This window comes from Schistocerca serialis, chromosome 4 (genome assembly GCF_023864345.2).
Source record: "Schistocerca serialis cubense isolate TAMUIC-IGC-003099 chromosome 4, iqSchSeri2.2, whole genome shotgun sequence".
NCBI classification, from domain to species: Eukaryota; Metazoa; Arthropoda; class Insecta; order Orthoptera; family Acrididae; genus Schistocerca; species Schistocerca serialis.
Window position 1 is genome coordinate 395,906,606 of NC_064641.1, and position 14,740 is coordinate 395,921,345.

Sequence of the window (14,740 nt, forward strand, 5' to 3'; positions counted from 1 at the left end):
ACAAGCGCGGGAAATGGGGTGTTTTGGGTGGGGGGCAAACTAAATATAAACAAATTTAGACGCCTTGCATAGCTACAACGTGTAAGTGAAGACAGCCATGCATGAATACCCACCCACCTCCCCTGCAACCCATAGAAGATGAAGATGCTTCAGTAGCTGATTAGTGTTTTTTGTCTTTAAAAAAAAAAATTTCACGGGATAGAACGAACAGATCGGAAAGATAAATATAATAAACTAAAACAGAAATTCGAGGAAATAGATAATTAAAATAAGTAATAAGTGTTTTTAAATAATAAAAAAAAATCTCACGAGATAGAACGAACAGATCAGAAAAGTAAATAAAGTAAGATAAAACAGAACTGGAGACAGCCACACTCAAACCAAACTCCGCGCCGTCATGACGCCACACACGACAACACCCTTACGTCACGGGTCAAAGCCGACGCGTTGGATCGGTCGCTTCAGTCGACCCTGTTAATGTACTGCCTGCCTGTATGACACACGTCTGTGCGTTCATTTATTATCTCTGTTTTAAAACCAACACCGCGAATTTCGAACTTACTTCTTCCAAAACTAAAAAGAGTAATCTTATGCTGGGTATTCACTGTTCTTTACAAAAGCTGTAAAAAGTAATATAAAATATATTTTCATACAAATGACACAACCAACAAACCCAATAATGAACACTGCATCTTCATCTACATACACTGAACCGCCAGAAAATTACAATCACCTATCTCACTGCCTGTATGTCCACCTTTGGCACGGATAACAATGGCAACGCGTCAAGGCATGGAAGCAAAGAGGCGATGGTATATCACTGGAGGGAGTTGGTATCACATCTGCACACCCAAGTCACCTAATTCCCCTACATTAGAGGCGGGGGGGGGGGGGGGGGGGGGCTGGCGGCACAGGCAATGAGCTCTGACACCACATTCGATCCCATCCCAGATGTGTTCAATCGGGTTCAGATCTGGCAAGTTGAGGGGGCAGGACACCAATTGGAACTCGCCACTGTGTTCCTTAAAGCACTCCATCACACTCCTGGCCTTGTGATAAGGTGCATTATCTTGTTGAAAAAATGCCACTGCTACTGGGAAACATGATTGTCATGAAGGGGTGTACAATACTCCTTGGGCACGACGTTGCCCTGCACGAGCTCTGCTGGACCCATGGATGCCCAGCTGAATGTTCCCCAATGCATAATGTAGCCACCACCAGCTTGTCTGCATCACAAAGTACAGGTGTCAAGGAGCTGTTGCCCTGGAAGACAATGGATTCGCACTCTCCCATTGCCATGATGAAGATGGTATCAGGATTCATCAGGCATGCAACACACTGCCACTGTGTCAATGGTGGCAAGTCCATTCCAGTCATAGTTGCTGATATCATGGTGTTAAACACGGGCATGTGCATGGGTCGTCAGGTGCAGAGGCCCATTGTTAGGATGGTTCGGTGCACTGTGTGTTCAGACACATTTGTACTGTGCCCAGCATTAAAGTCTGGTGTTAGTTCCGGCACAGTTCACCGCCTGTTCTGTTTTACCAGGCTGCACAGCCCATGATGCCCAACACTTGCAATGAGGGCTGGCCACCCACCCCCACAATATCTGGACGTGGTTTCCCCTTGGTTTCGCCATGTGTTGAAGACACTCACCAGAGTGCTCCTCGAACACCTGACAAGTCGTGCAGTTTTCGAAATGCCCATGCTGAGTCTCCAGGCCATCACAATCTGCCCTCAGTCAAACTCAGATTGAGCGTCTTCCTCATTCTACACATGGACTGCAGGCTCACTGATACTACAAGCACCATGTGTGTGTGTCTGACTAGCAGTCATTCCTCTCTAAGTGACACTGCTATTGCCAGGATGGGTTTATATTGATATGTTCAGACTGATCAGTGTATGTAGCCTGCAAACCTGTTTATGGTTTATGGCAAGGGGAATCCGATACCATTCTCTTTCTCCTTTACTATAACACTCTTGAGTGATGCTTATTAAGAACAGCTGTTGGTATGCCATGATGTGAGCTCTAATCTCACTAATTTTCCCACATAGCTACTTCACAAGACTTAGGTGGCAGGAAGTAATATGTTTTCCTACCCATTTTGAATGTATGCTTTGCAAATTTTATCAGTAAATTTCTCTATCATACCGAAAACCCTTGTGTCTGCCTCTTGAGTTTGTTGAGCATCTCTGTAATGCATCAGTATTCACTAAACAATTCCAAGACAAAATGTGTTATTCTTTGGTGGATCTTCTACATCTGCTCTTTTATAGAAATAATTCTGTTGTAGAAACCCAATCTGGCAAAGGTCCAAAACTTATGAGCAATGAGTCTTACAAATGTTTTGTAAGCCACTTCTTTTGTGGACGAATTACATTTCCTAGGTCTACACGAATGTTCGATCTAAGTCGTCAGATTTGGCCAGTGATGTAATGTTACCTCCTTACATGAACCATGGACCTTGCCGTTGGTGGGGAGGCTTGCATGCCTCAGCGATACAGATAGCCGTACCGCAGGTACAACCACAATGGAGGGGTATCTGTTGAGAGGCCAGACAAACGTGTGGTTCCTGAAGAGGGGCAGCAGCCTTTTCAGTAGTTGCAAGGGCAACAGTCTGGATGATTGACTGATCTGGCCTTGTAACAATAACCAAAACGGCCTTGCTGTGCTGGTACTGCGAACGGCTGAAAGCAAGGGGAAACTACGGCCGTAATTTTTCCCGAGGGCATGCAGCTTTACTGTATGATTAAATGGTGATGGCGTCCTCTTGGGTAAAATATTCTGGAGGTAAAATAGTCCCCCAATCGGATCTCCGGGCGGGGACTACTCAAGAGAATGTCGTTATCAGGAGAAAGGAAACTGGCGTTCTACGGATCGGAGCGTGGAATGTCAGATCCCTTAATCGGGCAGGTAGGTTAGAAAATTTAAAAAGGGAAATGGATAGGTTAAAGTTAGATATTAAGGGAATTAGTGAAGTTCGGTGGCAGGAGGAACAAGACTTCTGGTCAGGTGACTACAGGGTTATAAACACAAAGTCAAATAGGGGTAATGCAGGAGTAGGTTTAATAATGAATAGGAAAATAGGAATGCGGATAAGCTACTACAAACAGCATAGTGAACGCATTATTGTGGCCAAGATAGATACGAAGCCCACACCTACTACAGTAGTACAAGTTTATATGCCAACTAGCTCTGCAGATGACGAAGAAATTGAAGAAATGTATGATGAAATAAAAGAAATTATTCAGATAGTGAAGGGAGACGAGAATTTAATAGTCATGGGTGACTGGAATTCGAGTGTAGGAAAAGGGAGAGAAGGAAACGTAGTAGGTGAATATGGATTGGGGCTAAGAAATGAAAGAGGAAGCCACCTGATAGAATTTGCACAGAGCACAACTTAATCATAGCTAACACTTGGTTTAAGAATCATGATAGAAGGTTGTATACATGGAAGAACCCTGGAGATACTAAAAGGTATCAGATAGATTATATAATGATAAGACAGAGATTTAGGAACCAGGTTTTAAATTGTAAGACATTTCCAGGGGCAGATGTGGACTGACCACAATCTATTGGTTATGACCTGTAGATTAAAACTGAAGAAACTGCAAAAAGGTGGGAATGTAAGGAGATGGGACCTGGATAAACTGAAAGAACCAGATGTTGTACAGAGCTTCAGGGAGAGCCTAAGGGAACAATTGAAAGGAATGGGGGAAAGAAATACAGTAGAAGAAGAATGGGTAGCTCTGAGGGATGAAGTGGTGAAGGCAGCAGACGATCAAGTAGGTAAAAAGAAGAGGGTTAGTAGAAATCCTTGGGTAACAGAAGATATATTGAATTTAATTGATGAAAGGAGAAAATATAAAAATGCAGTAAATGAAGCAGGCAAAAAGGAATACAAACGTCTCAAAAATGAGATTGACAGGAAGTGCAAAATGGCTAAGCAGGGATGGCTAGAGGACAAATGTAAGGATGTAGAGGCTTATCTCACTAGGGGTAGGATAGATACTGCCTACAGGAAAATTAAAGAGACCTTTGTAGATAAGAGAACCACATGTATGAACATCAAGAGCTCTGATGGAAACCCAGTTCTAAGCAAAGAAGGGAAAGCAGAAAGATGGAAGGAGTATATAGAGGGTCTATACAAGGGCGATGCACTTGAGGACAATATTATGGAAATGGAAGAGGATGTAGATGAAGATGAAATGGGAGATACGATACTGCGTGAAGAGTTTGACAGAGCACTGAAGGACCAGAGTCAAAACAAGGCCCCCGGAGTAGACAACATTCCATTGGAACTACTGACGGCCTTGGGAGAGCCAGTCCTGACAAAACTCTACCATCTGGTGAGCAAGATGTATGAAACAGGCGAAATACCCTCAGACTTCAAGAAGAATATAATAATTCCAATCCCAAAGAAAGCAGGTGTTGACAGATGTGAAAATTACCGAACAAATCAGTTTAATGAGCCACAGCTGCAAAGTACTAACACGAATTCTTTACAGACGAATGGAAAAACTAGTAGAAGCCGACCTCGGGGAAGATCAGTTTGGATTCCGTAGAAATACTGGAACACGTGAGGCAATACTGACCTTACGACTTATCTTAGAAGAAAGATTAAGGAAAGGCAAACCTACGTTTCTAGCATTTGTAGACTTAGAGAAAGCTTTTGACAATGTTGACTGGAATACTCTCTTTCAAATTCTAAAGGTGGCAGGGGTAAAATACAGGGAGCAAAAGGCTATTTACAACTTTTACAGAAACCAGATGGCAGTTATAAGAGTTGAGGGACATGAAAGGGAAGCAGTGGTTGGGAAGGGAGTAAGACAGGGTTGTAGCCTCTCCCCGATGTTATTCAATCTCTATGTTGAGCAAGCAGTAAAGGAAACAAAAGAAAAATTTGGAGTAGGTATTAAAATCCATGGAGAAGAAATAAAAACTTTGAGGTTCGCCGATGACATTGTAATTCTGTCAGAGACAGCAAAGGACTTGGAAGAGCAGTTGAACGGAATGGATGGTGTCTTGAAGGGAGGATATAAGATGAACATCAACAAAAGCAAAACGAGGATAATGGAATGTAGTCAAGTCGGGTGATGCTGACGGTATTAGATTAGGAAATGAGACACTTAAAGCAGTAAAGGAGTTTTGCTATTTGGGGAGCAAAATAACTGATGATGGATGCAGTAGAGAGGATATAAAATGTAGACTGGCAATGGCAAGGAAAGCGCGTTTCTGAAGAAGAGAAATTTGTTAACACCGAGTATAGATTTAAGTGTCAGGAAGTTATTTTTGAAAGTATTTGTATGGAGTGTAGCCATGTATGGAAGTGAAACATGGACGGTAAATAGTTTGGACAAGAAGAGAATAGAAGCTTTTGAAATGTGGTGCTACAGAAGAATGCTGAAGATTAGATGGGTAGATCACATAACTAACGAGGAAGTACTGAATAAGATTGGGGAGAAGAGAAGTTTGTGGCACAACTTGACCAGAAGAAGGGATCGGTTGGTAGGACATGTTCTGAGGCATCAAGGGATCACCAATTTAGTATTGGAGGGCAGCGTGGAGGGTAAAAATCATAGGGGGAGACCAAGAGATGAATACACTAAGCAGATTCAGAAGGATGTAGGTTGCAGTAGGTACAGGGAGATGAAGAAGCTTGCAATGGATAGAGTAGCATGGAGAGCTGCATCAAACCAGTCTCAGGACTGAAGACCACAACAACAACAACAACAACAACAACATGTAATGTTAATGGCTGCTGTCTTGGCACTTTTCCGTACATATATTCACAGTTTTGTTGTTAGTTAGCAAAGCCTACAAACACAAAGGGGGGAGTGGGGAAGGGAAGAAACTAGTTGTTGTGACAGATTGATCTATTGCTTAACCCAAAGCATGGGTTAGGTTGGTAGATGACAATCTGGTTGTGAAGCCAACAAATGTGGGGTTAAAAAAACTAGTAAAAACTGTTTATGGTGGCAGACTGATCTGTTAGTTTGAAATAATTGTCAAAAACATCATGTTACAGTCTCCATAATGCTTGCGGCATTTGTCGGATGTTTCCCATGTCACTGGTCAAAGCTGACAACTTATCTCCTTAACATTCTTCCAATGAAACTAAGCCTGGCTTCAAATTCTTCATTGAATTAGTTTTATGTGAGCAACACATATTGGGTTACTCTGGAAATTTATTGCTAGGTATCTTACAATTGTTACTGCTTCCACTAGGTTATTTTATTTGTTCGTATGGCTCACATGCAGTTTAAAATTACAGGCATATAACATTAGTAATACTATTTGTAACAGGAATAGGAAAATACAAAGCAACATATAAAAACTAACTAAATGTCAACGTCTAGGTTCCTAATCCAGATAGGGGCCATATCATCAGCTTTCATGAGGTTGCTCCAACTCCCCTGGTAGGAATGCAAGGGGCATTAATGTGCTTTATTGTCTGGTTCAGAGACCCACAGTCACAAATCAGAGACTCTGTAGCATCCCATCTGTAAAGAGTCTGCACATCGTACATCCCCAGTGCAAGCTCTGTTCAATTTGATCCACAGATTCCTGTTGAGTTCTGTGCCAACAGTAACACCGTTACGCTTTCAGAACAATGCTCTTCAGGATTTTCAAGCTGCCAGCTCTGGTCCCACAGATCTCTCACCCTGGTATTTCTGGCACCTAGCTGTTCTGCTTACTGCAATGGTGGGTTGCTTGAATGGAGTCTATTTTGTTGTAAACTTGATGTCTTCCTGTATGGGTAATTCCAGGTTCTCCTGCAGCTTGTGGTATTCCCTAATCAAGGCATAACTTCTGCAGATTGCGGGTGGATTGATGTTGCTCAGCAGAGGAAGCCCAATAAATCTGTGTTGGCCGGACTGCCCCAGTTACAACCGAGGTTGAAATTCAACAGTAAGGCACCTCTTTGCCCCGTTAGATGTGATGTCATATTTATTTACTGCACGTTCAGACTCAATTGGCAGTTCCTGCACCAATAATGGTTTATTTACATCGCAAACATGCTTTGCAAACCCCAATGAAATGCACAGCAGATGGTAGTTCCCACTGTAACAGTTGCTAGGGCTTCTTCCCATTCCTTTCACTTCATGGATCTCGGAAAGAATAATAATTTAAATTTCACTGTGTGCACTCTAATTAATCTAATCTTGTCTGATAATTCCTAAAGGAGTCATAGGCTGCGGGTTCTTGTACATTTAAAGTTGGATCTAGAAAATTTCTAACTAGACTTTCACATAATGATGTGTGTCTATCTTCAAGTGTGTGCCAATCCAGTTATTTCAGCACCCCTGTTATGCTCTATTTCAGCATTTCCATGGGCCAAGCAAACTTTTAACCATTTGTGTACATTCAAGGGCCCCTTGGGTCCTGTATGGTAAGGGGGGCACACACTTACGCAATATTATAAGATGGATCACAAGAGTGTTCGGTAAGCCATCTCCTTTGCAGACTGACTTCATTTCCCTAGTATTCTACAAAAGAACCGTAGTCTGCTACTTGCTTTACTTCTAACTGAACCTACATTATTGTGCCACTCCATATCCCTACAAACTGACACATCCAGAATTCAATATAAGTACTGCTAAATACTCTAATGAATGCTGAAGGATTTTTATTGAACTTCTTCAAGCTGACAGGTGAGATTCGACATGGATAGTCTTGTTCTCACTTATCTCAACCACACAATTACCAACACTATCACAGAATTTATCTGTGTCACACACTGCACTATAATAGTGTCAAAAACGGAAAAAAGGTGGATGAGGGGTGGGAGCACTAATCGCATATTAGAAAATGAGCAGTGGTTGGGGGGGGGGGGTTTAGGCGCATACTAACTAATAAAGAGTTAAAAAATTTAAGGTACAGTAGGTAATCCTGTGCATAAACTGGATATGGATACTGCAACAGTAACCTATTATTTTAAAACTGTTTGTTTATTCAGTACTTACATCAGGATCATTCCCCTTTTCAATCAATTCTTGTACATAATTCTCTCCAAAATGACGTTGGCCATTTTCGTAAGCTGCTATTACCAATTCCTTCGGCTTAGTCTTGCTGACAGCCACTAATCTTGGTTCGTGGGTTCTGTACTCCTACGAAATTTGATGTACTTTACAAAACATTATGATACGTGATACAAGCCAAAACAGTAATTCTGCATCGTACTTACTGGTGGTCTACGTTCAGCTGCGGCTCTGACTTTATTAAGGATCACACCCAAGTTCTTGGCAATATCTAGTTCTCCCATTACTGTGCGTATCATTGGAAATTCTAGAACACTACCATACGTTGCATGTATAGAACGGTACAAATCCAGAAAAAAAAAAAAAAAAATTATCTCTGCGAGACGATACCACGTGATTTTTTCCCCACTGTCTTTAATACCTAAACGCTGTTAATAGATACATGTCGCTGCTCTACTCGTTGATGAAAATTGCTCGAATCATCTAGTACAAGTACCCACATCCTTACTGCCACAGAAGATTCATGAAAGTGAGTGGTGGCATCCCAGCATCTGCACCCTTCTTGAAACCTAGGTAAAGAACTGTCGGTATAAAACCAATATGGAAAATACACTTTGCTGTATCAATGATAATTGTTAAACGTTTTTTTGTTTCTGGATTCATTTTAACCATTTTAACTTTTTAACTTAATATGTGTGCCCTACACGCTGTTTCACACTTGCTGTCTCACACACACACGGACACGGCAAACCAATATTACTGTGGTCAGTGGTGTGGTGTGTACGCCCCTTACAGTACTACCACATTTTCCAAAGATATGTAAACGTATTACTCATAATTACTGTCGTTTAAAGCAAGTACTCTGCTTGCGTACTCTGGGCTATGTTCACCGAAAAGGGTATTTTAAGCACCCGCAGAAAGTTTTTTTACACAAAGTATAAAAAAAACGCTATAAAAAATTCAATTCATAGATGCTACTTTAATACTATCACGTGGTAGACAAATGATAATAGTAAGATCATATAGCGGGAAAAGTGATTTAATTGTTGTTATGATTCTAGCTGTAAATCGACGGCTATTTTTAGAGTATAAAGAATAGAAAGAAAGAAGAATTGGAGAATACGCTTGCTTTTAGCATCGTATGTGATTTAAGTGTTTTCGGTAAGCTGTCATTTTTTACCACTATTACACAACTGGAATGAAAATTTAGATTTTTCTCTTATTCATGACATTTAGTAATCTCCTTGGCAAGTGTTGCAAAGTTGTGAGCAATCCTATAGAATTTGAGATTTTAAAAATGTGTTTAATGCGAGCATGCCAATGTGAGTTTATTCTCCATCAAGTATATGCCATGTAACAGTGATGTAGACCTATTTGATTGTCTTAAAAACCTTTCAGCTTGATGCACTTTCATTATATGTTTATAACGTTTCGCGTTGTTAAGATTCTGCAATGACAGGACTTGTTAAAACATCAGAATCTGAATTTTATATCGGAGGAGATAGATATAAGCCTCTCTCTCGCTCTCTGTTTTGTGTGTGTGTGTGTGTGTGTGTGTGTGTGTGTGTGTGTGTGTGTGTGTGTGTGTGTGTGTGTGTGTATATATATATAGAAAAACTATGGACGGAAATTGTTGGTGGCACAAATGTAATAGAAGGGCTGATGGCAATAGTCTGACAGTACTTGCCCACATGGGCAGAAATGCCATCAATGGCAGTGTGATATCATGCACAATTGAGTATTTTAGATCGACTTTGTGTTTTATGAGGAGCACTTAAAGCTGAGGATGGGGAGAGTAGTTGGCGGATGGTTGTTTCCAAATTTCATGTAAATATTCAGAATACAATGGATTATATTACGTATCTGTAAGATCCCCTGATGTTGAATTCATCCAGTCTTCTAGTCACTCAGGAGAGTGATTTTTGTGGTAGTAAAAGAATCAATATAGACTAGTTCCATGAATAGTTGCTACCATGTTACACGTGTTTGGATGAAAACAGTTTTTGTGCAGAGAAGACCAAAGCAAGATCAGCAATTAAAGAGAGCAGGCAGGAGACTTTTATCAATGACAGAGTTTGTAAATACCTGATGTCAATCTGGGAGACAGACATGACATTGACAATAGACTGAAAGACATCAGTGTTTAATCTCATGTGTGACGGATATCCTCCTTGAATCTTTAAATTTGACCAAGGCCCCTACCTCCTGAGTATTTCTCACCTTGTTTTATTATTGTTGGTCCAGCTGGTGTCTATTACATTTTTACCCATCTCACTTTTACTAGGTCTATTACAAATCACCTGGCTAGAAGGTTTTGTTCATTCCGTAAGGGGACTGGTCTGTGAATACCAGGGGAAATCTTGAGAAAATTGTCAGTTTTCTAATCAGCATAATTCAAAGAATGAGATTTGTAAGCACATAACGCTTACCATCGTTTAAGGCATCTTTTGGGAACATTTTTATATATGAACCTCAGCTTTAGCTGTTCCACCTCTTCTAATTGTATTTTTTTGGTGCAAGTGAAATAGACCATGCTAATTATTTATGCGCATCATAGGTACACGTTACTGAAAATACAAAGTAGAAAGTTTATTTTTTTCTTGTAAGTTCTTTGCCATACTATCTACAAAGCAGAGTGTTGAAAAAATAGTACTGTATTAATAGTGGTACAAAAAAAAATTGTAAGTATGATTATCAAAAATTTTGGAAATTAATTCTGGGTTTTTCCTTCAAAAAACATTTTATTTTCAAAGTTAAGTCACAAGAGTAGTCTACTTTTTAATCATGCATGTTTTAAGACAGTATACAGAATTTCAGCCGTCTGTCTTTTATAGTATTTAGCCAAAGTGTACCAGAACATGAAATAATTTAACTTTCGGGAAATTCAAGTTAAAGTTAAGACTTGTGTTTGTTATTAAACTTGCATGCAACTAATGCATCCCAGTTCCATATTCATCTTGTTCCCTGTGTTTTTCTTCCTCCCTTCTCTTTTTCACACTTCTTACTCTTGTTTCTTTGGTGGCTTTCAACAATGATTTTTCTGCTTCAAAGAATCTCCTTCAGTCAATGGCTATTGGAGCTCTATGCATATTTAGTCCACCAGGCACTCCCATCAGTTCCATAACATTAAGCCTTTATATTGCACCATCATTGAAACATGGAACAGCATCTAGCACTCCTATTTTCAGAGTATTTTGTCCTATTAGAACAGTTTTTGGTACCCGTTCCCATATACAGTTGTTGAAACTTCATTTGGATTTTGAGTCCTACCATGTAAACATTTCTCTGATAACATTGTGTCACCAAGATCCCTATTTGTAGGTTTTATAACTTCCATTATAGCAGATGGCAAAGAATGTTTATGGTTGTAGGTCTCACCTTGAGTAACAGCCCTCTGGTAGCCACCCCATGAATCACTGCCAGGTGAGCAGAGTGCATGACAGGGTTGTCATCTGTGGAGGATTTATGAAAGAACGTAGCCCATACTGCCTTTTTCATTCTCTCAAGGTCATTTTTGTTTTGTCTTACGGCTTGTCCATAATAATACTGCAAACTGTCTATTTCGTCATCTGTAAGCTGACCATACCCACAAATTCACCTACCATCAGCTAATTTATTTCCTTTCAAATTCCTCTTCAGGTTCCTCAGTCTTGTACCTAACCTTTTCTAGACATGTCCAACACATGACATTTCTTCGATTTTTGTGTCAGCATAAGGTTTGGATTCACAAACTTTTTGGTACCCTTTTGAGTCTCCATCTCCTAGGTAAGATTTACACATAACACCATATTTCTCTATTGACCTGCGAATTATCTTCACAACACCTTCAGATTCCATCCTTCCACTATAACCACTAAAATTAATCAAACATTTATGATTTTCATTTTCACTAATACAGCCATGACAGTACTTTGTAATACATTCCACATGAATAACTTTACCATTGTCCAAGGAGGTCGCAGCCACTACACCATTTAGGGAACTGTGGCCTCTTCAGTGCCAGGATGCATCCAGGGCTGCAGACATATGTGTATTGCTGTCATTCATGTCTACACTTTCCTGAACAGCATTTATTATACTATCATTTGTTACTTCTTCTAAAGTCTGTAGAATAATTTCATCGAGCCTGTCAGACGTTGTAGGGGCAGGTAAGTCCATAGGAGCACAGAAAATTTGTGCACTTCTGTACCCCTTTGCCTATATACCTCATAGCATAAGCAAGTTTAATATTTGTGTTATACACTGTCTGCTTAGTTATGCCACATGTATAACCACATTCGCTTAAATTACAAAAATTACAAACAATTCTTAATTTTGATGCGCCTCTTCTAGTATGTATCTCCTCAACTACCTTCACACCACCAAGTTTTATTTATTAGTTCAGGTAGAGCAGAGAGTTAAACAATAACACAACATGAATCAATAGTTGGTGTCTCTATGTTATCAGCCTTAATACTGCCCAGCCCATTGTCCAAATATTTCAGTTAGCTTCGAAGCACTTCGCATAGTTGAAGCTGATTCAAGTGTTGTATCACGTTGTACTTCAGTATTAGCAGAGTTAATCCGTTTGGTGAACTGTTTTCCATAAAATTTATGTTGTTCAACACTGAACTTCTTAATTCTTCCCATTGCTTTATAGTGCAATAAGAAACTGCCGCACACAATTACTTCACTGGAAACAAAATATTCATGCAAACAATGACTAAACTCTCCGTATAAACAAAAGATAAGCAAATGTAAAGGTTTTGCAGGTTAGCCAAATAAGGGACTAAAAAGTCTTAAAAACGAGACCAATGAGAGCAAAACTTCGGTATCAACAGAGCTGACTGTGACTCATGTGGATGGCTTGGTGCGTGCAGCCATTTTTAAATTCCTCTGATTTTGCTAATTTCTGCGGTCCATTTTCCTGGAAGTAAATTTTTTTCTCGTCCAGAAAACTACAAAAAAAATTTTAAGACCAAAATTAAAAAATCGATTTTTTGACAGTCATTCATGTACAAGTCCCCTTAACTGTGTGTATCCAGATCTGGGTTGGTGAGGGGTCAGGTGCAGGTGGCGTTTCTCTTGTCACAGACAAGCCCTGGGAGAACCCTTGTCTGCTCTGACCTACATATTGACCTGGCCCATATGCTTTTCCTTTCCCTTAAATTATTTCTCATCTCTAGCATCAGTATTGCTTTCAGTGCCTCAGTTTTATCTCTCCTATGTAATTACATAATTCAATCAAATTACATTCAAATGTCACTAATTCCAGATGTACTGCCTCTTGACTAAGGTGTTGATGACATTACTGTTTAGCCCTTGTTACACCCCCCCCCCCTTTCCCACCCTCTTCATCCACCTGAGGACCACTAAGCTTGATCATCAATGGAAGCAATTATAAGCCATTGCTGCTTCTTCTGAGTGCTGGAATAACTGGGTTGTCTTACTCATTTTGTGAGGTTTTCAGTTATGATTTCAATCCAGTTTTGATGCTTCCTTGCAGAACTCTTTATCAGGTACTTTATTTTTAGCTACTATCAAGTACATCTGTACAGGCTGAATGTCTGTAGTAAAGGCACCAGTTATATGTGATATAATTAAGCCTGATCTTTCTTTATACTGCTCATCTTCAGCTGTACCACAGTTATTTCAGCTACATGGTAGAATCAACAGTGGAGAAATAGGCATAGTATACAGATTTTCTCATTTTATTTTTACTTTAAGTATCAGACACTTGTTGTTGTTGTGGTCTTCAGTCCTGAGACTGGCTTGATGCAGCTCTCCATGCTACTCTATCCTGTGCAAGCTTCTTCATCTCCCAGTACCTACTGCAACCTACATCCTTCTGAATCTGCTTAGTGTATTCATCTCTTGGTCTCCCTCTACGATTTTTACCATCCACGCTTCCATCCATCACTAAATTGGTGATCCCTTGATGCCGCAGAACATGTCCTACTAACAAATCCCTTCTTCTAGTCAAGTTGTGCCACAAATTTCTCTTCTCCCCAATTCTATTCAATACCTCCTCATTAGTTATGTGATCTACCCATCTAATCTTCAGCATTGTTCTGTAGCACCACATTTTGAAAGCTTCTATTCTCTTCTTGTCCAAACTATTTATTGTCCACGTTTCACTTCCATACAAGGCTACAATCCATACAAATACTTTCAGAAACGACTTCCTGACACTTAAATCTATACTCGATGTTAACAAATTTCTCTTCTTCAGAAACACTTTCCATGCCATTGCCAGTCTACATTTTATATCCTCCCTACTTCGACTATCATCAGTTATTTTGCTCCCCAAATCGATTACATTCCATTATCCTCGTTTTGCTTTTGTTGATGTTCATCTTATATCCTCCTTTCAAGACACTGTCCATTCCGTTCAACTGCTCTTCCAAGTCCTTCGCTGTCTCTGATAGAATTACAACGTCATCGGCGAACTCAAAGTTTTTATTTCTTCTCCATGGATTTTAATACCTACTCCGAATTTTTCTTTTGTTTCCTTCACTGCTTGCTCACTATACAGATTGAATAACATTGGAGAGAGGCTACAACCCTGTCTCACTCCCTTCTGAACCACTGCTTCCCTTCATGCCCCTCAACTCTTATAACTGCCATCTGGTTTCTGTACAAATTGTAAATAGCCTTTCGCTCTCTGTATTTTACCCCTGCCACCTTTAGAATTTGAAAGAGAGTATTCCAGTCAACATTGTCAAAAGCTTTCTCTAAGTCTACAAATGCTAGAAACATAGGTTTGCCTTTCCTTAAT

General features: G+C 40.0%; 2 protein-coding genes across 2 annotated transcripts in view; one reads left to right on the forward strand and one right to left on the reverse strand.

The window, feature by feature from the left end:
• LOC126474926 (pyridoxal phosphate homeostasis protein) overlaps nucleotides 1-8,481 on the reverse strand; it is a 95,534-nt gene extending 87,053 nt beyond the window's left edge. Inside the window, exons 1-2 of the mRNA XM_050102439.1 lie at nucleotides 8,190-8,481; nucleotides 7,969-8,112 (exon numbers count right to left, since the gene is read on the reverse strand). Coding sequence (XP_049958396.1) covers nucleotides 7,969-8,112; nucleotides 8,190-8,282 — 237 coding nt within the window. The 5' untranslated portion in view covers nucleotides 8,283-8,481. The remainder of the gene's footprint in view (nucleotides 1-7,968; nucleotides 8,113-8,189) is intronic.
• A 498-nt stretch (nucleotides 8,482-8,979) lies between these two features.
• LOC126474925 (glycerol-3-phosphate acyltransferase 1, mitochondrial) overlaps nucleotides 8,980-14,740 on the forward strand; it is a 427,627-nt gene continuing 421,866 nt past the window's right edge. The window contains exon 1 of the mRNA XM_050102436.1: nucleotides 8,980-9,144. The gene's annotated coding sequence lies outside the window, so the exon portion shown is untranslated. The remainder of the gene's footprint in view (nucleotides 9,145-14,740) is intronic.